We start from the raw sequence: 27,134 nt of genomic DNA, 5'->3' as shown, positions 1-27,134 counted from the left end.
ATCAATTTCGGTACTTATTTTGTCTTCAAAACATGTATTATTTGCCTGTCTTGATTACATTATTTCCATCTGTAATATAAGATTAAGCTCATTTCTAAATATTTTAAATTTAATTGCTTTAATTAAGGCAACTCTCTTTAAGAATTTGGATATTACCGTTAATATTAACGGTATTTAGATTTAATAACAATTGTATGTTATGAGAACAGTCTAACATTATTGTAATTGAACAGTGCCACGAGAGCATGTTAATGAAACATGCTCAGGTATAACATATCAGTAACATAATTCCATGACCTTAATGAAACGACACATATACAAATGTGAGCAGAAGAACACAAACTTTAGTTCTATGTAACCTTAAGCACAGGGCTGTTATACACGCATCACAACGCGACAAGAGAGCTTTTGACTGCTGAATTTGTGGTAGCGAGTTCAAATGCTCTGTTTATATTTTATTCCGAGAGAGCTCAAACTAAAATGCGCTCGAAGAACGCCCTCACACCCACACATACGCATTTATGCCAGAACAAACTCACGAGCGCCAACGCTCAGCATCCGGACGAAAACCCGAACGCAGCATCAGCTGAGACCAAAGGCTGACAGCCACCAGACTGACGAACGTTGGCGAATACGTGCAAGATACACGACGAGATGAAACGAAGGCCAACTGCGGTGGCCAATATCCAAATAGGCTGCTCAATCAGGACAGCTGGAGCAGCTACTCAGCACATTTGACACTTCAGTCAGTTTATAAACTTGAAACAGTGTAGTAAACGAAGACGGAGACTGTGTGTGAATGCCAAAAAAAGGGCGAGATATAAGTGAAAATGCAAAAGGATAAAATAATATTACCACTTGTAGTTAAAAAATCGAAAATTTCATAAAAATACACGACGACGAAAAATCGAAAATTTCATGAAAATACACGACTAATGTGAAAATGCAGTGTTATCGCTGCGCTGGCCACTGTGTATTCGCCGTCGCCATTCAAAAATATTAAAGTGTAGTGAACAATGTGTAAGCACATGTAAACGTATCGCTTTAGCGCTGTGTATGTGTGCGTGTGTTCGAGTGCGTGCGTAAATATTCACAACAGACAATAAATCACCAAGTGTCAAAGGTCAATTGGATGTGGAAAATTTATCGGTATGCTGTGCGTTTCGGCAATCAAGGGCGAATGTAAAACAAAGTAAACTATTATCAAAGTGCTTCGACGCCTAAAAGCACGCAATCCTCCTGGAGATAAACGTAAATGAAAATCACAGTTATTATTTTTTAAGCGTGTTATTGTTGTACTATCATCAATGCATGCTCATGACCGCTGATGGTATAAACAAAGGCATGTAAAAGCCGTTATTTTCTTGCTGTGAGCGTGTTGCGTTCCCATTAACGAGACAGCATAGAGCACATCATCTATGTTATGTGTAGCGCACAGACCACTTCCAGTGAGTGCTGCTCTTGCACTGCTGCTGAAGTAATTTGTGTTAGTGTTGTTTTTGTAGTTGGTAATGTGTATGACTATTTGCGTTTGTCGTGCTGCAGTTAGCAGCAGACAACAAGCTCGCACACACTTACGGTAGACAAAAACAACAAACAGCTCTACAAGACTCGGCGACGTTAAGGCATAAAAACTATTTGTACTCACAGTAAGGAAAATAGTTAGAATTCGTTGCCAAACCTTCCGTACCCACTGCAGGTTGAGTTGGGAGGAAAGTAGTCGGAGCAAAGTTAGTAAAGTAGACAGTATAAAAAGGGATAATTAGTTTAAAAGCATTCTAAGTGTGCGCGTTAAGGGAAAAGCAGAGAGCTTACATTACAGTTGGCAAGCAGTGAAAACAAAATTCAAGTTCTAAAAGCACTATGCGTTCTAACCACGAATTTAAATAAATATTAATAATTAAGACAATGGTAAGATAGTTAAAAGTTGGCAGTAATATTTACTAAAATTGCAAAATTATTTCAAATTTTTTTCCATTAAAAAGTTTTAAGAAGTTCGTAGCGAGCTTTAGTGCATAGATATAAGGAAATTTAATTTAGAGGAGATAGTTGGCAAAACTGAGAATTTAAATTCTTTAAAATGGGAAACTATTATAACATATATAATAGAAAGGGGTAAGGTAAAGAATGCACACAACATAAATATGTTCAAATGTTAGTATATAATGAATTGATTTTATTGACCTTATCAATATTTTCTTGTGTGGTTACGTTCAAATATTCATCAAATATAGGAAATATCGAAAGCAAGATCATTCAAGTTGGCTTAATTTAGAAATTCGTACACAAGAGCCTTGGAGGAACCTAATAGAAAAAGATAACTCAAATACAATTTTCTTGTATCTCATACTGACATCCTGAGTTTTTGCGCTGTATGTAGATATTAAATTTTACAAGAGATGTTTTGGAGCAATCAATAATTTACATATCGAATAAAAAGGTTCTTTGCCATATTAAAATGTTCACATAATACAAATACTAAATTTTATTTTTATACTCTCGCAACAAATCTTGCTAAAGAGAGTATTATAGTTTTGTTCACATAATGGTTGTTTGTAACACCCAAAACTAAACGAGTTAGATATAGGGTTATATATACTAAAGTGATCAGGGTGAAGAGTGGAGTTCAAATCCGAATGTCTGTCTGTCAGTCCGTCCGTCCGTCTGTGCAAGCTGTAACTTGAGTAATAATTAAGATATCTTGATGAAACTTGGCACACTTATTTCTAGGCACCATAGGAAGGTTGCTTTCGAAAATGAGCAAAATCGGACCACTGCCACACCCACAAAATGGCAAAAACCAAAAACACATAAAGTGCCATAACTAAGCCATAAATAAAGCTATGGAAATAAAATTTGGTATGAAGAATCGCCCTATGAAGGGGCATATGTGGATGTAATTTTTTTGGGGAAGTGGGCGTAGCCCACTAAGTTTTTTTTATACATATCTCGCAAACCAATAGAGCTATATAAACCAAACTTTCTGCAGTCGTTTTTTTAGCCACTTCCTAATACAGTCCAAAAATGACAGAAATCGGATAATAACCATGCCCCCTTCCCATATAAAGGTTAGGTTGAAAATTACTAAAAGTGGGTTAACTCACTAACCAAAAACGTCAGAAACACTAAATTTCACATGAGAAATGGCAGATGGAAGCAATACTCAGATTTTTTAACAAAATGGAAAATGGGCGTGGCGTCGCCCACTTATGGGTCAAAAACCATATCTCAGGAACTACTCGACCGATTTCAATGAAACTTGGTATTTAATAGTTTCCTTACATCCCAATGATATGTTGTAAAAATAGGCCAAATCGCTTCACAACCATGGCTACTTCCTATATACCAGAACTTTGAAGACAATCTGAATCGTTTACTTTACAATATATAAAGTAAGTACTAGTGAAGATATCGGTGCAGAACTTTGCACAAATACTATGTTAATAGTGTGGCAGCCCCATTCTAAAAATCGCCGAAATCGGACCATAGGTTTTTAAGGCCCCATATATCGAACACGAGGACCTCGGTGCTTCTAACCTAATATTATGGTTTCCAACTTTCAATGGACTTTATACCATATATATGAAGAATATGTGGGTCAAATTGTGTATTATATAATACAAATAAAGTTAAATAAATAAATTGCGAGAGTATAAAATGTTCGGTTACACCTGAACTTAGCCCTTCCTTACTTGTTTTTATTTATGTTTGTTGAAATGATGTGTAGCAAAGATTCAAACCAACCCTAAACTGATAGTCGATAAACTTCCAAATCATCATTGGGTACCAATTAGAAATATAAATATTAAATATTCGGAAGTGGGCGTGGTTATTGACAATTTAATTAAATTTATTTGTGGTCGACCAAATTGCTCTATATCACTAGTTACATATACATACAGCTGCTGGCCATCGAATTACGAACGAATTTTTTTGACAATGTTTTTAATTCATGGTGAAAGTTACAAAATTACAACGTGGGTGGCATCCTGTGCCTATATTTTTACTGTATAATTAACGGTATAATATTCGAATAAGCTTGCCTACTTTATAGTTATCGGCTGACAATTATTGTAACCGTAGTTTTTTTTGTAATTCGTAATTGTTCGTAATTCGATGGCCAGGTACTGTAGTGTAAATTTATCATGGTTTGAAGGTATATAAAGTAAAGAAATAAGTTAAATACAAGATATCATTCTTCAGCACCTATCTGTTTTAACATATGACATGTGCTTTACTTTCAATGAATGATTTCCGTATCTCGGGTACCAGCCATAGAACCTAACTTAACCTAACATACATAGGCTTCAAGTTTTGCTTGAAATTCAATGCAATTTGACTTTTAGATATTTTCAACCGGCTCCCAGAAACTGTGAACGATTCCAAAAATTATGTTTTCGTAGAACTACCACTTGTAGAATGCTCCCAGGAAAAGCACACGAAAGTCTTCGAAACAACAATAGCCCTTTTGAAATGGGCAAGGTTATTGAAATGAAATATTATAATAATATCTACCTAATAAAAAACGTGCTTAATAAAAGTTGTACACTTTGAGGAATAAAAAAATAATTATGAAACACAGTTGTTTTGCAGATATGGAGTTTTATGCCGAAGTATTATTGCCATATTAGCATAGCAATAAATTCAGAATGTAAAAAATTCAGGTAGGCTGCAAAGAAAGTGGAATGTTTAATGAAAATTATTTGTAGAATGGTTATGATAATACAAGCCAGACACACGAGAGTGTATATTGAAATGCAAATATATACAACCCCTTACACTTACACGATCCAGATAAAAATAACAATAACTAATCTGCGCTCAAGGCCATGTAATCTTATGTAAATTGTTTATTTACATACGAAGCCATCGAACGAGCGGATGCCGTCTAACGACAGCTGCTATGCTTGAGAGAAAATTAGCTAGAATGTATGTATGTGCGTTTCAGGAAGTGGAAAATTTCGCAGGATTACAAATAGACACGGAAACGAGTAGCACAGCTTACTAGGTGGCATACTTGATGGCAAAAATCTCACTGTAGATACGCAAAATGCAAACATATTGTAATCATTTCCGTTGAAATAATTGTTCGCACACATTAATTTGCATTTAAGCTAGAACAATTATTTATAATTTCTGACAATAACAGTGGATTCTTGCCTGAAAACACTACCGGTAACAATGACAAAGTCCATCGTACAAAATAGTCTAACAAAGACTAATGGCATAATCTAAGATTACGCGTGTATATTAGATCTTATTTTTCATGGTAAAACTATCGTACATACAATACTTCAATAAAGTAATTTTTATCAAATGAAGCATTTGATTTCATAAGTAATAAAATATCAGTATTTATACCAAATTTCCTTAGGAAAAACAAGGAGGCAGTGCAGCACTCTGAATTTATGTAAATATATATTTAGAGCATTAACATTTGCCAGATAAATATCTCGGGTCCTCCAATTTATAGTATATGGGGATACTTTGATTACTTATTAGGCCTTAGGTTTTAAATATTTATTTGAAAGTTATATCAATCAGCAACGAGTTTTAGACCTTAAACCAGGTCAATGTGTAATAATGATTAATTTGTTTAAATGTTTTGAAAGTAAGAATTCATTACTTGATATTATTATTATTTTTCAAAACAATCATGAAGATCAGTCAACATTTTCGGATTATACTGCGAATTATGTATTGATTCAAGTAATGCAGTTATAAAACTTCCAATGATTGCTCGAATGCTCGAAAAAGTTTATACAAAATGTTTGGTTTGGTAACCCCGAGTTCATATCTTATATCAAAAGCTATCGTATATTGCCTTATAAATGCGGGGCACTCATATCGTCAAATTAATTTCATTATTTGCGGACTAATTAGATTTTTTTTTTCATTGGAGAAACATAAAATCCATACGAGATACACAAAAAGGCTTGACATGTCCAATTTGTGGCTGTTTGAACCAAACCCATCATTCGATCTCTGTTTTAGTTCAAAATCAAATAGTAGTGGATATTGTATAATTATGCCTATCAGCAAGAGGTTAATACCTTGAAACAAACCATTCAGTTTCAGAAAACAAACCCTCGAACGTCTGATGCTAAATAGAGGTGGCACTTACTGACCTAAAATTTTTAACGTCAACACTTGGATTAAATTAAACATTATTTATTAAACGCTTTGCTTTTATGGATATATCTTGCTTTTTTTTCAACAATACTTAATGTTTACAGACCGATAATATATATATGACACCTTGTATATTTGCCTTTGGGCTCTATGCTCCACACACAAAGAAACGTCAAATAAGTCTCAACTGTAGTTAAGATAATAAGAAGATGTCTCTAGGGTCAAGCACTGGTCGATTAAATCGTTTTATATCGATCTTGGACATTTGTGTCAACATTAACCCAACAAAATATTTGTAGAGCTCTGTTTGCATCCCAAACTTATTCTCAACTGTCAAAATGTCACTTTTTGAGCCGAATTCTCGACATTGGCACGGAATACACATGCTGCCAGAAAGATGATCGAAATTAGTAGCTAGCTACGGCCAATATTTTGAACCACATTTTTGTAACCGTTTTTATACCAAAAAAGCCTTAAATTTCCAAAAAAAAAAAAAAAACGGCGGAAGCAAAGTTGTAGACCTAATAACTCTCATTTAGAAATAAAAGCTAAGGATGACATTTGGTTTATATAGAAGCATTTTGAATTCTCCTTTTTAGCGTTGGGGCATAGTAAGAATTGAAGAGATCGAATAAATAAAAGACACTTGGACAAATGATTTAAAAATTTTAAAGATTATAATTGTATTAATAATGAATGCCGAGACAAGTGCTATGGATAGAGTAGTGGATTATTTTTCTTATATAAATGCTATTGAGAAGAATACTATTTAGATAGATTTACTATTATATTCTCTAGCATATTATTATGATTTCTATGTGCAACGGCTTTCAAACCATGGATAAATATTATTAAACATTTTTTAAAAGTTTTGTCATTGGAAAGCGATGGTTTTTTACATATAGAATATCTGAACTGAAGCCAAAAACAGCAAATGAATAAATTCGATAACTAGCTCTAAAGAACGCTAAACAAATAATAAAAAATAAATAAGTGTTAATGCAAAATAAATTAATAAATATGTATGAGAACTAATAAGTAAAGACATACTTAATTGCAACCAAATTGTAACTCACCAGTGAGTGCCCACCTAAAGCAAAATTGTATATTAATCGTGGATGCAAACCAAACTGGTAAAAACTTCATCTGAATAATTTAAAATTCCCTCAACTCTCCCGTGCTTGGCCCCCACAACGGCTGGCAGTGTTACGGCCTCAGCATGAATATCGAGCAGCTCCTGTACTGCTTCATTCTGCTAATCGCGGGTAAGTCGCTGCTTTTGTACACAATTACACTCCGTATTTTTTGTTGATACCGTCTCATTTTTTTTGTTGCCTCTGTCATTTTTAATTAAACACAAATGTAATGCAATAACATTTGAAATTTTTGGCATTCTTACTTTATTGCCTCTTTCAATACCAATTTAGTACAGATTCTTTTTGCTTTTTTGCTATTTCATTCACTGTTGTGCTGTTGAAATTCTTATGATTCGGATTTATGTAGCAATGTCCTTGGGATTACTGAGGATATTTTATGGGGTTTTAGTGAGATTGTGCGCGCGAGCACTTCAACGAAGCGTATTTTTTGTTGTTGCTTTGTGTAATCTTAGTCGTAAACAAAAAGTATAAATAAATAAAAGAAATAAAAGCAGTAAAGTGAGGATAATCAGTAAAACAATGCAAGCTTCTTTGTTTTTTATAATTCCAAAGCTACACACACACATATGTATGTACCTTGTAGTACATAAAGAATGGCAATCAAGATAAGGGTAAAGTGTATACGAAAAATAAAATTCATAGGCCATGAGAGCGAACTGGAGAATTTGGTTTTCTATTCTGTTCTGAAGTATTCATTAATTTTTTGAATCTCGTTGATTTGTAAGCTAATACCTTTTCAAGCATTTTACACAAATTTTACTCATTTGACGTTGTTGTTTTATTTTTGATTGTTAAAGTAGATTCATAGTAAAGAGTAGGAGTAGTAGTAAATACTATTCAAATTATTAATATATATAAAGTCATTTGAACTCTTCCATTTATGCCACTTTTAGTGCCCTAAATTCACTATTTTAAAGCTTACGATTTTCCAAAAAGGACATAATGTACTTTTAATTAGGGTAGTTAAAACTTTTGGGCTTTCAATGTTAAATTAGTATCTAGCGAATGTAGTATGCATTATAAGGGTCACAAAATCAATATAGTGGATTATTGTTTTTAAGGATTAGCAAAAAAGTTTAGTTGATCAAAATCAGTATCAATGAATATCAATTAATTAGAGCACATATTATATATTAAATCATAACGAATAGCTTAGTACAAAATAGAAACTTTTAGTAAAACTTATAGTACTAGAAGGAGGTTTGTAAAATGTTACGTATACGCCATTGTGCCTGTAGTAACTGTGAATACTATTATGAAATCTAGTGCACAAAATAAGGAATAGCAACGGAATACTTTCAATGAATTTATACTCATGTTACAGATGTATATAACTAGAAAGAAAACTTCACCAACATGGTCATTTGTCAACGTTTAAGAGAAAACAATATTCATTTATTGCGCTTACAATGAACATAATCTACGAAAACATCACAGTGATACATGCATATCCACGTATAGTTGATGCAATAAAAGCAAAATATTTGTCGATATGTCAATTGTAACATTGGAAAGTTTTACTTTATAATGGAAAGCGTTTTATCTTTTGTAAACTCCACATCAATAATTCTAACAAATTATGCCAGAGTATTTTGTGAAAATCGACAAAATTGAGCATTTACCAATTAATAGAATTCCTAGCGAACCTTAAAGTTAATCGCCTTTTAAGTCAAATGAGCTGTTTGTGGTTAAATTAAAATATCTGCCTTTGAACGAAGAAACAAATTTAACTCAAAATATTCAAATCAATACCAATTTGCGTTAACAGTATTGATACCTTTACCACAATATTGGAAGAGCGCTAGTCCAGCTGGTTTTATCGAAAGAGCAACAGTAATTTAGTGGGTCTGAGTGAGAAATAGACTTAATGAGGTTTTCATAGAAATCCAGTAACCAAAGAATCAACTAATAGCTTGAAACTTAGGCAAAATCACAATATCATATGATCATATTGGACGATAGATAACAGAACTAACAAGTAAGGAAGGGCTAAGTTCGATGGTGACCGAACATTTTATAATTTTATTGAAATTATATAATACACAATTTGACCCACAGATTCGTCATATAAGTATATGGTATAAAATCCATTGAAAATTGAAAACCCTAATATTAGGTTCGAAGCCCCGAGGTATTTAGATCGACTTCAAAGTTCTGGTATATAGGAAGTTGGCGTGGTTGTGAATCGATTTAGATTATTTTCATAACATATTATTGGATGCAAGGAAAATATTACGAAATAAGTTTCATTGATATTGGTGGAATAGTTTCGGAGATATGGTTTTTGACTCATAAGTGGGCGGAGCCACACCCACTTAATAATTTGTATACCAATTTGGGTGGAGCCCTTATAATGAAATTTAAGGTTTCTAGCGTTTTGTCTTACTGTTCTGGTATATAGTTTTTTAGTAGTTTTCAACATAGCCTTTGTATGGAAAAGTTTGGTTGATGTAGTTAAGTAGTTTACAAGATATGTACAAAAAACCATAGCGTTATCTTAATTTTTACTCAAGTTACAGCTTGCACAGATGGACGGACGGACAGACAGACATTCGGATTTGAACTCCACTCTTCACCCTGATCACTTTTTATATATAACCCTATATCTAACTCGTTTAGTTTTGGGTGTTACAAACAACCGTTATGTGAACAAAACTATAATATTTTCTTAGCAACTTTGTTGCGAGAGTATAAAAAGGCCGTTTGGTTAAGCGATGAGCAGCCTGTAAATCTGCCAGCAAAGGCAAAAATTGAAGGGTCCTATCTATATGTTTCAGTGTCTCCCAAATTCTCTATTCACTCGTTGAGCAAAAAATGATCTCGAAGAGCTCCACAAATGATATCATCCTTTCTCGAAATCAGTATCTATATTTTAATAATCCATCAATAAACTGATTGACTGAAATACTACATTATCATTTGGCAGATAACTCATTGGATTAACTTTTTCTATCTCGAAATTTTATAATTTTTGAGACAAAGATAAGAACTTCAGTAAATCGGCCAAAAAGGAAGTACTATATGGCAGTACTATTAGTGCAGTGCTATGAACCACTTTACTCAGATGTATGACTAAAGACGCACAATAAAGCTCAGTGACATTTCCGCACTATCTGCAGACGATATAGACAAAACAACGCTGCCTGATTTAGAGTGGTATATTAAAATAAAATTTTGCCAAAAGACAACTTATCGAACGCTTCAATAATCGTAAATTTACTGCGGGTCTGCTTTTAGCAATTTACAATTCCAAATGGACTTAACTCACTAACTAATGTGATAATTTGCTGCTATTGTTATTGTAATGACACTTTGTAACCACAATAAATAATGAATTACCAGAGTTGTGAATAACTTGTGTGAATAAAAAGTTTAAATCGATGTGCTGAAAATGCAGGCGGCGACAACTTCGCAGAAATAAATCTTCAAAATGGCGAAAAATCAATGGAAATATCATTTAGTACTTCGTCAATTGTTGTTCGCAAACTTATATAGTTACAGTTGCTATAACTTTAATGCAACTCGATTTCTTGCAGCTCTTTAGCTGCGCATACAGCTGCTGCTGCCGCGACGACAGTGTACAACTTCGCCGGTTCGATATTATGTCTAAGTAGAGTTTAAAGTTAAATTGCGTTTAAAACGATCGTAATTAGGAATGCTGCCAACGGCGTTGAGGACACTAACTGGCAGTTGGCAGTGAAAAACAGCAGCGCCGAAGAAAAACTGGGGCACGAAAGCGAAGAGCACAGCGTAAAAAATCTTATGAAACGCTAGCGCAGGAAAAGTTGTTAAAGTTGGAGCAATGGAAATGAATTTAAACGCTGCACTCCCCCACCAACTCGTACGCAACCACCGCTGCCACTTTTCCCCGCCGCACACGAAGTAATGCATCTTGGCCACTGCTGGCGCTGCGAACGGAAGAACTCCGGCATTCAGCCGGTCTGGCAGTACGGCAGCCGAGCAACAGCCAACAACAAGCGAAAACTATGCAAAATGCCATAATGACTTTGGCGAAAGTTTGCCAACGCCAGCACATGCGCGCCGACAAGCACACAGGCGCACACAAGTTATAGCGGAGCGGCAGCGAATTAAATTATTTCGTTTTTCATAGATGAAGAGCAGTAATGCAAACTTTAAACTATTTTGCTGCAGCGTCGGAAATGTAGATATGTAGATGTGTCTCAAATAAAACTCCCATTTCCTAGTACAAAAACAAGGTTTTCTACAAAAAAAGCGCCACTATAATGAAAACTCATCCATCGCAAAGGAAAACGACTAAAAAGAAAAGCATAAATTTCGTAATTTAAATTATATGAAAAATGTCAACTGTACAAGCAGACAGGCACATGTGTGTAGCACATAGAGACGAGTAACAGAAAGATGGAAACATTACTTTGCAACGAAACGTGACCTTGTAGCTAGTTGCCTGTGTATTTGTGCTTCTGATTGTATATACACATATGTATTCCATGTATTCGTAGTCGGAATTTATAGCGAAAGTTTTTGAACCTGTCACTTACACGCCTATAGTGTACACTTCTCACGTACACACTCACATTTCACTTATGGGTTTTCATTATATCATTACTCATGCTATATATTAATAACTATATTCGTAGAAGTCTTTTAGGTAAATACCCGACAAAAGTGTTAATAAATACTAAGGGTGCACAAAAGCGTTTAGTTTGAGAATCTCAAATTCTCATCGGGTTTGGGAGACGATTTTGTACTTTGTACGAGTACTTTGCCCGATCAAATTATCCACTGACTTAGCCAAACAACATAAGTATTGCAGCATTAAACTGTGTGTTAGTAATCAAAGAAAATAAAATGTATACTAGGTTAGATTCTTGCGCCCAAGATCTTGAAAGAATCCATTAGAACACCTATGAAAGTAATGCCATAAAAACCCCTAAAAATGGATCAAAAAGACACTCACGTATCTACAAAGCGCGTAGAGCTTGCCATGGAGGACTTAAAACGACTAATATTAATGCCCGATAATTCGCCAAAGGGCTAGATGTTTTAATCTTAGACTGGCGAATGATTCTGCCACCTCAATGATTCTGCCTCTGCTTTCTCCAAACTGCTTTGGCAACGCTCCACTTCGCATCAGGAAGATCTTACAGCCCAGCTCACACGAGGCCTGCATATCGTTTCCAATCCGATGAAATTGTGCTTGGGATGTCCTCTTTTGCAAGCTTATTGGCTTTGCAATTTCCAATGATTCCTCCGTGAATATGCTTGATAAAGAGTTCAGATATTATTTGACTAACCTTAAGCGTACTTCCGTCGAGCTCCAGACCATTATTGGCGGTCTGCTGTAGGGGAGCCACTATTTTCCCTCTGAGCTCCGATCAATCCACTAAAAAAACTCTCTGCGATGGTCCATCTCTTGAGTCCAATTTTCGATGACTCGTTCGAACATTTCGACTGGTAACTGACGAAGGACACGCGTGATGTCCGCATAGACTTTAGACTTTATATATCCCCATGGGAAAAAGTGTAACTGTGTGATAATACACAATCTTAGTGACCAATCGACCGGCCCAAAACGTGAAATTATCTGCTCACCGAAGCGTTCGCTTAATAAATTCATTCATTGATGCGAGGTGTGGGAAGTGGTGCCGTCTTGTTGAATCCACACGTGGCTGAGATCACGAGCTTCACTTTCAAACAACAAGTAGTCGGCTATCATGTCACGAAAATCACGGTATCATTTTTGAAGAAACGTGGAGTATGAAATATTCCACTGGCCCACAAACCACAAACTCTTCAGGTCGCTCTTCTTCATAAATGTAGCAATTTGCTTGTTTACATACCCATTGAGCCACAAATGGGTATCATCGCTGAACAGAATTTGGTCCAAAACGTCGGATCTTGTTGAAACCATAGCCCATAGAGCGATGCGATGTCGCTTGGGGGGGTCGAGCGCCTACTGTTCTTGCGCAAGCTGAATTTTGCGATTTCTACGCTTTAAGATCTTGACATAAAATGCGCCAAGTCGTTCCATACGTCAGTCCGATTGCGAACGGTGCCGACGAAGGAGAGTCGTCTCCACGTTTTTCGCGTACACTCTCAGGTACGGTTGCTATATTTTCTTTATTGCGTGCTAGACGTGGTCTTTGCGGTCGAATATTATCCAATGATGAATGCTGGGTCTCGAGATGGGTGATAGTATTGCGAATAGTAACAGTAGGTCGATTATGTTGACCAAAAGTGAAACACATTATTTACAGAAAGTGAATTTTCGTAATGCTGTTGAACAATTTGTAAAGTTGTTCAGGCGGAACAAAAATAACATGACATATCGGGTTATGGATATGCAGTTCCATCGATTTAATTTGTGTTTATTAACATTTCAAGATATTTCATTTTATTTTCCTTTGAACAGATTGTTCAAATATCATTGAACATGCATTCTTTTATGCCTTAGCAAATCCGAGGAGCTACATATAAAACATAAATTTGTATACATAAATAAACACATAAACATATATGCATTAATATGCAACAAACATACATTATATGTTGCACGCATACATGCAACACACATACATTTATATGAGGCACGCATGCATCTATATGCAACACGCATGCACTCAACTACTAATAAATAAACATATTTATATGTATGCACAAGATAACCTATTGGTTATAAAAATACATTGGGTCAATTGCGTGTGTGCATTTGAAAGAACCCCTTATCGTGCAACATATAAAATATACATATAGACATACACACATACACATATAATTAGTTCTTAAGATAATTCTAAAATTTGTATATAAGTAAGTAAAAAACCAAAATAAAACTAGAATGAAAGAATTTCTCAATAAGGCTAGACTATCACTTATTTTCCCCCACCAGCGGTAAGAAATATTTGATAAAGCTAGTTTTAACATTTGAGAATGAATTAAATTCTCACTCAATGCAAGTCTATCATTGCCCCCCACCAGCGGTAAGGTTTGTTAGAAACTACATTGTTTTATAAAAATTGGTTGGCCGGATGTTTTTTTTACACAGATTATAGAACTATTTCCACCAAAATATATTTTAGATAATTACCTGCTAAGATCGTGGCAATAATCTAGCGGTATAATTTATGCTATCGGATTGTGCCACGTATAAAATACCGGAAGCCAGTTTGCCATCTATTTCGAACCCATTCGATTCACACGTCTACGTAGTCTGAATTTAAAATCTCAGAAGGGCTCCAAAGTGACGCATCTTTATTAAAGTTAACAGAGCAATTAAGAAATAAGCTTAATTTATTTATCTACTCAGAAAGTTACTAATATGTGACAAGAAGTCTGTTCTTACACACGTACGATGTATGTATATTTTTACATATAGACACTTAGATCTTAATGATAATTATCTTCCAAAATCGAAAAGTTCACCATATCATGGCAAGAAATTTAGAAAAAAGAATTAGAACAAAATCTGATATATATCTTATCGTATATCTTCAGAAAGATTATCTTACATATCTTCCGCAAAAGAAACCATAACCTCAATGCTAAAATGTCTTCAATTAACAAAAACAATATTACCGATATTAAATGTAAATATTTAATATTTGTTTTAGAAGACAAAATTTAGCCATAAAACTTTCACATGCAAATGAAATTGAATTTCCACATTTTATATTTATCAAAGAAACCGATGCATGCCACACTCGGTATACCGTACGCAATATATATACGTGTAAATGTGACACAATTTTTCCATCAAGTATTAAAATCTCAATTTTCCATCAATGGAAAATTTAGAAAATCTAACAACGATGACTATGGCAAGAATAAAACATACATATGTAGCATAGCATATGTCAAAAAACTAAATGTTGCAATGTCAACGATGACCCAATCATAACAAGTAACAACACATACACATATTTTTTGTACACATATTAATATATATATGCATGTCCTTATCCAATTTAACCAAAAAAGAATAATTATTTAGTGCAGGAACCATGCAAGAGTCAGTGGAAAATATGTTTGGTTTGTGTATATAAAAAGTTAAAATTTTCCTGCCTCGTGTATATTTTATTTAAATTGCTAAAGTATGCCAGTCAAAAATTGTATGAAGCAACCGGTAGGAAATCAAATGGATTTTGACACACTGCAAAAAATTGCTGAGGCAAATCTAAGTACTTTTGGTTGATTTTTTTTTCTAAATTGGGGCTTTCAAAAGATCTGCAGAAGGCATTTCATAATTTTTTCCATTTAAGTCAGAAAATGTCCAACCTGGTACAATGTTAACTGCATGTGACAGAGCTAGAGCAAAATATATATTTCATTATTTATGCACAACTACTGATGTTTAACTTTCGCACACACACACACATACACAGAAACTCGTTTAGTAAGAGAAACACCTGCAACGTTATGCTGTCCCATGCACATGCAGTTTATTTGCTTGTGTTCGTGTTTGTTCTGCGCTTGCGGTAGGGCTTGCTCGTTTCGTCTTTATTATCTTCCTTATCTATGCAAATAAATATGCGGTGACCCAAAATATATGTATGTATATGCACTTCTATCTATCCGAAATAACAACAATTTATTGCCTTAGCAGGCAGCGTGCCAGCGTGTTAGTGCATGCATAGTGTATTATCTGGTGTGCATGTGTGCTCTACTATAGAAGTTTTGCTTATCCGAAGCATTTCATCACTTGCTGACATTCGTGTCACGCTCACGTTTCTGTGCAGCGTTTTGTTACTTGCTGGAAACGTGCGTACGTTGCCGAGAGGACAGAGAGACATTATTCCGAAAGTTCATTTATTTTGTTGTTTTTTTGGAATGATATGTATGCGCATACACTATTTGATATTTAAAATTTAAAAAAATTATTTCCTTTATTTTTCCTTATTTTATTTACAACTGCTCATGTAGTTCTGATTTTGTATTTTCTATTTAATTTTTTTTTTTTTGTTTTGCAATGTTCAAAATTTTTCTCCTTTATCACTTCTTATTTGCATTTTACATTAGATTTTGAAATATTTATAGTATGTTTGATACTTGAAGCACGTTTCCTGGGTCACACTAATACTTTTAAATGTATAACATGTAGTTAGAATGAAAATAATTTGAAAATCTTCTTGTGGTAAAGACACAAAATAACAAAAAATGTTGTACAATAGTTTTAATGAAAAGTTTTTAAAGTTTTTATTACTTTAAGTAAAATGTTACCTTTATTGAACAAATTATTATACATCACACACTAGATTTACGGAACCCGTCAATTTGAGGGGTTTGCGATTTACCGCTTAAAAATTCTTAACATAGAAACAGTAGTTTTTAATAATTAGCCTACAGCCGATGCGGAGTTTACATATATAAAATGTATTGCAATAATAGTGAATAAAAATTCATAGTTATTTATATGTATATAATTTACAAAAAAATCATATTTTAACATACCCGTCAAAATGTCGGATTTCAGTCCGTAATTCTAGTGTTAAACAACTTTTGAATTCACTGACTTTCCCTTTAGTGTCAGATATATGTACTCTTATAATAACGAGTCTAATTCTCTCTATCCACACCTATCCACTTTCAAATCTGTCAAACCTTGGTATGAATAAATCACAGAGTTACACTTACATAACGGGTGATTTTTTTGAGGTTAGGATTTTCATGCATTAGTATTTGACAGATCACGTGGGATTTCAGACATGGTGTCAAAGAGAAAGATGCTCAGTATGCTTTGACATTTCATCATGAATAGACTTACTAACGAGCAACGCTTGCAAATCATTGAATTTTATTACCAAAATCAGTGTTCGGTGTTCCGCTTTTTTATCGACAAATTTTGTTCAGCGATGAGGCTCATTTCTGGTTGAATGGCTACGTAAATAAGCAAAATTGCCGCATTTGGGGTGAAGAGCAACCAGAAGCCGTTCAAGAACTGCCCATGCATCCCGAAAAATGCACTGTTTGGTGTGGTTTGTACGCTGGTGGAATCATTGGACCGTATTTTTTCAAAGATGCTGTTGGACGCAACGTTACGGTGAATGGCGATCGCTATCGTTCGATGCTAACAAACTTTTTGTTGCCAAAAATGGAAGAACTGAACTTGGTTGACATGTGGTTTCAACAAGATGGCGCTACATGCCACACAGCTCGCGATTCTATGGCCATTTTGAGGGAAAACTTCGGAGAACAATTCATCTCAAGAAATGGACCCGTAAGTTGGCCACCAAGATCATGCGATTTAACGCCTTTAGACTATTTTTTGTGGGGCTACGTCAAGTCTAAAGTCTACAGAAATAAGCCAGCAACTATTCCAGCTTTGGAAGACAACATTTCCGAAGAAATTCGGGCTATTCCGGCCGAAATGCTCGAAAAAGTTGCCCAAAATTGGACTTTCCGAATGGACCACCTAAGACGCAACCGCGGTCAACATTTAAATGAAATTATCTTCAAAAAGTAAATGTCATGAACCAATCTAACGTTTCAAATAAAGAACCGATGAATTTTATGCGTTTTTTTTTTTTTTAAAGTTATCAAGCTCTTAAAAAATCACCCTTTAGTTATTATAAAAACACTGGTAGTTATAGTCAAAAATGTTTTTCGAGTTTAATACGAAATATCCCTGTTTAGCATTCAAACTATATGAAAAAAGTATAAACAACTTTGCATGATTAGCTGTAGGTATTTTCAGAGGTATATTTATAAAGTATTTACTTGGAGATAATGTTACTACTTTCCCGTCGTTTAGAAATATAGCATCATCTATATACAGTTGTACTTCAATAACTCGCACTTCTATAACTCGAAGTTCTCCATAACTCGAACGATTGAATTGGCAATAGAAGTGAAATTTCATACAAATTAACTTCCGTAACTCGGAAGCCTTCCTAACTCGAAGGTTTTTGGTGGATTATGGTGATTAGGGTTAGGGAAGTTCAACTGTATATCTGTTCGTATGACCTATGATAAGTGATCGCACGACATCCATACAATACTGACTACGCATCGCACGCAACATACACTACTACTCACCATACCACCCACCAACTGTATTCACAATACATCATCAAACACACCACGCAACAAACCTTAATCATCACACTAGGAAATCTTTTCTTTTTCTCCTCGAATATCTCACAAATTTAAGGACTCATGCCGAGTTGACAGTTCTTGGCAGTTTAATCCCAATCAGTTCCTGTTATGAATATTAGATTGTCATGGGATACTCTATAGCACTTCTGCATTTTTGAATCAACATGTCCATATCTTTACTCCCTCAGATCAAGCTATGTCAATGGATGATATGGAGAAGGAAGATCGTTTCAAGGTTACAAAGTTCATGTGAAAAAAAGGGTTTGACGTATCGTTTTAGAATCATGACAACTTATGACCTTATCTAGATGAAAATAAATATAGTACAATGTAAATGTAATAAAAAAAAAAAAAAAAAAATAAAATAAATAATGATACAGTTTTTTCTATATGATGTTTTTTCGATAAGCCTTCTTCAAAAATAGGTAGTATTAAGCACGGTAGCTGCATAGCTCTATCAAAAAAAAAAATTTTTAGGAAGTGTATAAAGATTTAATTTAGTGCAGATAACATTCAATGTGGAGTCTTCTCTTCTTCTTATTTTCTCTGCATCTATATATTTTCTCTGCTTTACATAGCATTGTTTGTTCTATAGTTTTTGAAAGTAGAACCTTGCTATTGTTTCCATTTCTTAAAGTTAACTCACACTTTGTTAATTGATACACAATGCTTCTGTGGTTTAGTTAAAAGGTAGTAAACTTTGAATAGTTTTGCTCTTGAATTTTATTTAAATTTATTTAAAATTCATTTCAAATGTAGTTGTGTAAAAGCATACCACTGTAAAATAATTTTTCATATAAAATGCCAGTTCCAATGACTGTATTAACTTAACAGCTTTAAAGTATTTTTCTCACGCAATTTATTGATAACCAGAAACCAGTAAAGTAAAATGAAATGTATGCCGTAAATTCGGAGCGGCCCACACGTTGGCCTATAAAGTGCACTTTATTTATTCCATGTAAAAAATGCAAATTGATTTTACGACAGTTATTTGCTTTTGCACAACTTTACAACACCTACAAGTGCTTCTGCAAATACACAATGGACCTACGAGTGTACATATGTACACGTATTTATTAACATAAGCACGTAGGCAATTGCATGATGTTTTGCCATTTTACTTGAAAACTTTTCGAGAAAATATCACACCCACATATGCATATATGTTTGTGCATCAATTTAAGCGTTTCAATACTTAAAATAATCCTTTGCATACACACTCATTTTACAGTACATGACAAAATGAATGGTACAGTTGCTAATATTTAATTATTTTTAACTCTGAATGCAAAATGTAGCTAGCAGCTACAGCATCCAATCCAGCTGTTGTGCTTTTTGTGTACTTTTTAATTTTTTGATTTGAAAATAAAAATTCTGTCTTTTGCTTCATTGTTAAAATATTTTAAAGAAATTGCAAAATTTTGAATATTTTATTATTTTTAGCTTTTATGAGGGAATAAATTCATTGTGTACGGTATTGGGCATTGAACTGCTCATACATAAAAACGGCAATTTAAGAATTTCAACGAGAAACAGGTTGGAAGTCAGTGTGATGCTCAACTTGTATGGCAATTTCTTTTTCGTACAACCTAAAATGAATATAAAATATATTTTGATTTATTAAATTTTACCCAAACCTTTAGTTGTATTAAGAGTTATACTTTTCTTGTTTATAATACATAAATATTATTGCAAACACATCTGTATATTCTGTATATTTGTACGCACACACACGTGGTCATACTTGAAATGTAAATTTCTTTATTTTATTTCATTGTGGATTTTTGTTTACATATTATCTTTCAGATTTTCATCGAATTTCCTGTCTCTTTGTTACTGACATCAATGTTCCGGAAATTGTTGATTTTCGCGATAATGTCACGTTATCCTGCAGTTATGATATGAGCGGACATACGTTGAATTCCGTAAAATGGTATAAGGATAAAATGGAATTTTTCAGGTAAGCGAGTGACACATCTGCTCACATTGGCAAGCAAAAAATTTAAATAAAAATATTTAAAGCATAAACAATACATTGCAAAAAAATAATGATTTACTGCTGCATTTTTATTCTTGCTGCTGCCAACCATGTCGTATACGTAACCAAAAATGACAGTAATCTGTTAAATTGCGAGCCTTCTTTGTTAGCGCCCATATACGAGCACACCAACAGGCAGCTTCTGTCGTGATTTGCACCACATTTTTATACTCTCGTAACAAAAGTTGCTAAGAGAGTATTATAGTTTTGTTCAGATAACGGTTGTTTGTAACACCTAAAACTAGAAGAGTTAGATATAGACTCATATATACCAAAGTGATCAGGGTGACGAGTAAAGTTCAAATCCGGATGTCTGTCTGTCCGCCTGTGCAAGCTGTAACTTGAGTAAAATTAAGATATCTTGACGAAACTTGGTACAAATATTTCTTGGGACCGTGAGAGAATTGCTTTCGAAGATGGGTGATATCGGCCCACTGCCACGACCACAAAATGGCGTAAATCGAAAACAGCTATAAATAAAGTTAAAAAATTAAAATTTGGTGCAAAGGATCGCACTAGGAAGGGTCATATTTGGATCATGTTTTTTGGGGAAGGGGGCGGGGCCACGCCCCCAAATAGGTTTTTATATATATCTCGCAAACCAAACTTTCTGCAGTCGTTTCCCTTACGTACCCCATCATACACCACGAAAATAGTCGATATCGGGTAATAACCACGCCCACCTCCCATACAAAAGTTATGTTAAAAATTACTAAAAGTGCATTAACTCACCAAAGATTAACAATAGAAACCCTAAATTTTGCAGAAGAAATTGCGGAAGAAAGCCTGTACTCAGATTTTTTTACATAGTGGAAAATAGACGTGGCGTCAATTTTGAATTCCATTTCATGCAACTTAATAATATATACATAATGAACCAATGAAGAGAGTGTAATAAAACTTTACACAACTAGTGTATGTGATCAGTATCAGATGATAACTTGTGAACAAAAAAATTTAAATTGGACTATAACTTTTCGATGCCCGGATATCGAATATGAAGAATTCAGTGCCTTAGGGTAATTTAAGGGAAAACACCAGACATCCAACATTTTATTGTACAGATGGTACGGAAGGGCTGGACTCATATTGTTATAAATAAAGGAATATGGGCGTGGCTCCACCCACTTATGGGTCAAAAGCCATATCCCAAGAATCACTCGACCAATTTCAACAAAATGTGGTTCATAATATTTTTTGACATCCCAATGGAACAGTTTAAAATCGGTTCACAACCACGCCTACTTCCAATATTCCGCAAGTTTGAATCGTTTACTTGACATTCTATAAATCTTTTGTGAAGATATCGGAAAAAAACGTTGCACAAATACTGCATTTATAGTGTGACATCGCCCGTCTAAAATGCGCCAGAAGTTTTTAAGGCTCAAGATACCGAACATGAGGTCCTCTGGGCTTGTGACCCATCTTTTACGCAAATGTAGGTAAATCTCTAAGATAATCTAAAGTAAAGTGTGTTATCTTAATATGTACAAATAAATTGTTATTCTTTTAATTTACCTTATTACCTAAAATGGCTAAAATCGAGCAACTTTGTTCCGATATACCTACGGTGAAGAAATATCAGCCACTATATTTGAACGTATAACCACGTATAATGAACGGATTACTCATGCTCCACATATTTTTATATGAGACAAAATGTTACATCTAGGATTTATGGGGAAATATATACATATATTTCACTATCCACAATGAAATTTTATGCCTAGTATATTATCAAATATCTTTCATAGTTTTTGTAACAGTCAAACACAATTTACTCTTACTCTCCTGTTCTTCTTTCGTAATCTCCAGTTCTTCTACTATTTAAGTTCTTCTAATTTAATCGTACTTTTGTCAAACTCGATTCTTTTGACCTTTGTTAGTCATTACGGTGTGCCTGTGATCTAATTCGTGATTATTACACAAGATTCAGGACGATATAAATTGCTGTTGGAGCACTTTATATTTGCAATTTGGCACAGCCACATCAAAAACAGACCGAAGTAACCATTGGATCAGACATTTCTCATTAGCAATTTGAGAAACTAAATTTGAATGCACAATCATCTATACTACAAACATATATCGCACATGTAACTTCATGTGAATGATACAAGACATCTCGGTTATATTTCAATGTGCGGGAACTAGTACATACAAATTCATCTGCAAACATACATACATTTCTGAAATATAGTTACTGCAAACATAATTATATACATATCCTATCATATCGTATCATATACGAGTTATGAATTTCGTGAAATATTAGAAATGAACTGGAAAGGCGTAGTAATAACTGGGAATTCGATTTATTTACTTCGTCCTTATTTGAGGGTTTTGATTACGTGCCGATTTTTGCACTTCATCGCAAATAAATGTGCAAATTCTCAAATGTAAATATGCACTTTATAAATATTCTGCTTGGTTATTCTCTCAGCACATATTTCTACATTACAGAGTATTTAAGAAAATGTATTTAAATACGAGTTTTCCAATAACAATTTGATTCGACAAAATCGATTCAATAATTTCATATTGAAATATTTTTGTCGAAAACTGCATAGTTACAATTACATTTTAACTCAGAGCTGAGAGAGTAGGTGATTTACCATTTCCCACCAACATTCGATCAATGAATATATCGAAAAAAGATTTTGTATAATAAAAATAAAGAATTCTAATGTAAAACCCGTAATCTAAAAGTTGTAAAAATATGACTATACGTTATCCAAACATATGAATAAGAACTCAGGGTCTTTGACAATTCATTGCGTGAATATCTTAAGCGGACAACTTTTCCTATTGATAATGTGATCTGGTCCTAAAAATTACTAAAATTTAATAAAATTTTTGTTCTTGAAGTTAAGTTATAAGGTAATTAGTTAAGAGAGTATAAAAAATAAGGCTAAAGTTTACCCAGTTCTGTATATTTCAGCTTCATGAATTATTCGTAATTATCAAATATTGTAGATCTAATCAGTCTATAATGAACTTGGGATTTATTGTGGTTCAACACGAAGAGTTGCTATTGCTATCGATGTTGATTTAATACAGACTGCCAATATGTTGCATACTCCCGTCAAGTCTATTCCTCTTTAATGTGAACCTGTCCACTTTAATTGAATACCTGTATCCATGCACACCCATTGCATACTTCGCTTTAAATTTCTTTCCACTGAACAAAATTCTTCATTTGCACTTGCAGATACTCGCCAATGATGCATCCGGTGTACATGAAATTCCCCGTCGCTGGCATCCAGGTGCAAGATGGAAAATACTTCTGCAACGAATCGACGTGTCGGGTGGATTTAAGTTTAGTCGGCGCCAAATCAACGGGCACATACAAATGCGAGGTATCCGGCGATGCGCCACACTTCAAGCTGGCGGCAAGGGGGGACAATATGACCGTAGCAGGTAAGAATCCACACCCATACCTTGCACCTATCGTAACAAACGGAACGCACACCAAAGTAAACAGAAATCGTATCGACAACTAACGATTGAAAATAAGTAGCGAAATCAACACGAAAAATCACGCAACATCGCGTTGTTAGCGATACCGTTTTCTATTTTTTTAATTTCAGTTGCACTAGTGCGATTTCCACTTGTGCACGAACTGCAATTCAATGCGATGCCACTTTCAATTTTCGTAACCTTCTCGCTTATTTCTTTCGCACGCATTCGCAGCGCTGCCTCAGAGTGACCCGCTGATCGACAGCTTCAATTCAATGTATCGCATGGAGGAACTGCTCAGCGCCACCTGCACCTCGGACTATTCGAGTTTGCCGACGCGACTGACATGGTACATCAATGGCGAACAGGTGAGTGGGCACTTAAAGGTCTCCTTGGTAAAATGTTAACACTTAACGGAACTATAAGTATATTGGTGATTTGATTTTTGCTTTCTTTCTTATTCCGCACGCTATGAAATACTTCCCTATTATTGTACTATTTCCACATCATATTAACCAATTGTATCATTGCGGTGTCACAAATTGATGTTTCTCTATTATTTCTCTTTGTTCTCGCTCCCTTTCACACCACACAGGCGTCGCTGGGCGAACTACAACCCAGCATTGACACCAGCATTCCGGCACACGATTATGTGCTGCGCCGCCAAAAGCTTCAGGTGCGCTTTTATTTGAGCGGACCACGCTTCTATCATACTGGAAAAAATCTGGAACTGAAGTGCGTGGCGGAAATTGAAAATTTCCCGGAACTGAAGCGTGAAACTTCATTGACTGCTGCAATCACACACTACGACAATTTGAACAATCAGATGCTGATACATGCCGGCAGTGGGGGGAGTGGTGCTGCGCCCGGTAAGTATCTTAAATAAAAGTGACTATTGTGAAAGTGCTATAACGGAAGGAAAATAAATTGTGAAAGCGACAATATAAAAATATGACATGATTTAATGATATGATTTGATTGTGGAGTATATAAATGAACAATGAATATATGCACTTAACGTATATGAGTATTGAGGAGAGGTTAACTGCTATTTTTGTGATTTTAGAAAACTTTAATTTTAGGACTCACATGTAGATATTGAACAAAATAATGACAGAGTCAACGATAAATGAATATTAGAATTTGAAATCACAGGTTCAAGTTTTCCCTCTGCTTAGAAAATCTATACCAATATCTACCCAATATCAGAGTATCATTGTTTCAAAGAACTTTGGAATTGATATTATATAAGGTATATCAAGCAAATATTTTTTTCTTAAATGTTTCTTTATTAATTGCGTCTGGTCGTAATAAATAAATTAAAATCTATTTAAGACTAAATAAGCTAAAGTGCGTGTTTGTGTGCCAAGATTTTAGCCAATAGGTTCAAATTTTCACGAAGTTAAGATATATATTTATTCTACTGTCCTCTATCTCCTTCTTTATCATACGGATACCAAGATCTTTATGGATATTACAGGTGAATCCCAAGATAAGTTACTTCATTCACTTGGGGAACTAGTACTCCAAGTTCAGTGATAGTCAAGCGGCTCTCCAGGCAATATCATCCTATGAAACTGATTCGGGGCTGGTTATGGACTGCATTGGTAAACTTAACAGGATTACTAACAACAACAGTATAACATGAACATGATCTGGGTACAAGGTAATGAACTTGCGGACCAACTGGCAAAAAACGCCACGGCTATCAGGCCGGTAGGGCCGGAGTCCTTCATAAGCAGGTGGTCCGTATATTCTTAGAAGCCGTCTACAAGAAGAGGAATGGGAAAATAGGAACCGCTGCTGGGTGCAACAGACAGTGACTTCGTCACTCCAATCTTTTTCAAGGAGGATACAATCTGAAAAGATTCAAACAATTAATTGCACTTTCTAGAAACAAGCTAACACAACTACTTTGACCACTACACCCTAGTGTCATCTGCACAAACTGGAAATCTACTCGTCGCATCTTCGGAGACACCTGAGCGCTTACTCAGGCGAAGAAAAGGAATCAGATAATTGGGTTTCTGTACCCCCAAAGAGATAGTATCGTATCCATAAGTCCTGGAACGTTATTAAGGTTTCTTAACGTGACGAGGTTAACTGCTCCTTTAATACTCATAATGCTCTGATGGTGCATATGTTATGCCTACTAGAACTGTGTCATCCGCAAAACTGGATGCCAGTGTATTATTAGCTGTTAAAAAGTCTGCTGTATATATTATGTATATGTAGAGTTGGGCCTAGCACACTACCCTGAGTTCTGATATGAAATCTGCTACTTTAACTTTAAATTTCCTGTTTCTCCGACTCCAAAGTTTTATGCAATACGTGAGATAAAACGTTTTTGATTTTCCATAAAAGGCCTTCACCTCAGACCTTATCGAACGCCTGAGCCAAATCTAGAAAAATAGCTTAACAGTACTAAGTTCGTTAGCAATTCTGTTTACTTGCTCTACAGCGCAATGTTTTCCGCGAATTGGTGGGTTGGAATTATTGAGATTCCTATTTATCAATTTTCTTTTTTAAAATAAAAGTATTAGTATGACCCAAAAAAATTTGTATCAATTGTCCGATAGATATGAAGTTGTACACGTAAAGCATATGGTTCCATTTCTTGTACCCCACATACATAAAAACGCCTCTAAGAGCTTCATTGGTAGATAGCAAGAAAGAGTGATTGAACTTATCTAAAGATAGACAATGTCCAAATACAACTTCACGCTTGAAGTGTTGAAGTATTGTTCCTATAGTTTCCTATTAAATGATTTACTCTTGTGACATTAAGCAAAATTAAATAAATTGCAAATATTTTTTCACAATCAACTCCAGTTTAATTAAATCTATTAAATTTGAATTTTTACTATACTCTTTCCAGTCATTCATCAACACATTTCGGTCAGCAAAAATTTGTCCATTTTCTTTGTGATATGTTTACTGTTCAGCAGCATGTTGCCCACTTTATGATCTGCCTGCGATATGTTTCCAAGCAACAAACCACAGAAAATCACCAAGAGACGGCAAATGGAATTGGCGAAGCAAACAACAACTGCGGCAATGTGGCAACAGAGCCAAGCATCGACGAGGGTAGCCATGACTGCGTCCACTATATCACATTAGTTAGTTAGATGTAACCAATTATGATGTAAATACAACAAAAAAATCACAAAAGAAAGGTAACTTAAAAAAATACAAACACTACTAAACATAAAATAAATTTAAATTAAACATCACCAAATAAGGAGTGACGCTCGGAAATATACATATATAACTAA

The 27,134-nt window shown here is 34.7% G+C and overlaps 1 protein-coding gene across 4 annotated transcripts; it reads left to right on the top strand.

Moving 5' to 3' along the window:
- The first annotated feature begins 759 nt into the window (after window positions 1-759).
- Window positions 760-27,134, top strand: LOC105215689 (uncharacterized). 4 transcript variants are annotated; one of them, XM_054235997.1, is made up of 7 exons: window positions 760-1,020; window positions 7,002-7,397; window positions 20,169-20,322; window positions 23,612-23,820; window positions 24,094-24,227; window positions 24,455-24,728; window positions 26,738-27,134. In XM_054235997.1, the coding sequence occupies exons 2-7, from the start codon at window positions 7,352-7,354 to the stop codon at window positions 26,824-26,826; spliced, it is 906 nt and encodes a 301-aa protein (XP_054091972.1). In that variant the 5' UTR covers window positions 760-1,020; window positions 7,002-7,351; the 3' UTR covers window positions 26,827-27,134. The 4 variants fall into 4 exon arrangements, with proteins under 4 accessions (XP_054091972.1, XP_011188037.2, XP_054091971.1 ...); XM_011189735.3 differs by having other exon boundaries at window positions 760-1,251; window positions 7,038-7,397; XM_054235996.1 differs by having other exon boundaries at window positions 760-1,251; window positions 7,018-7,397.

Source organism: Zeugodacus cucurbitae, chromosome 2, assembly GCF_028554725.1.
Source record: "Zeugodacus cucurbitae isolate PBARC_wt_2022May chromosome 2, idZeuCucr1.2, whole genome shotgun sequence".
Lineage (NCBI taxonomy): Eukaryota > Metazoa > Arthropoda > Insecta > Diptera > Tephritidae > Zeugodacus > Zeugodacus cucurbitae.
This window is presented reverse-complemented; position numbering and strand designations above follow the sequence as displayed.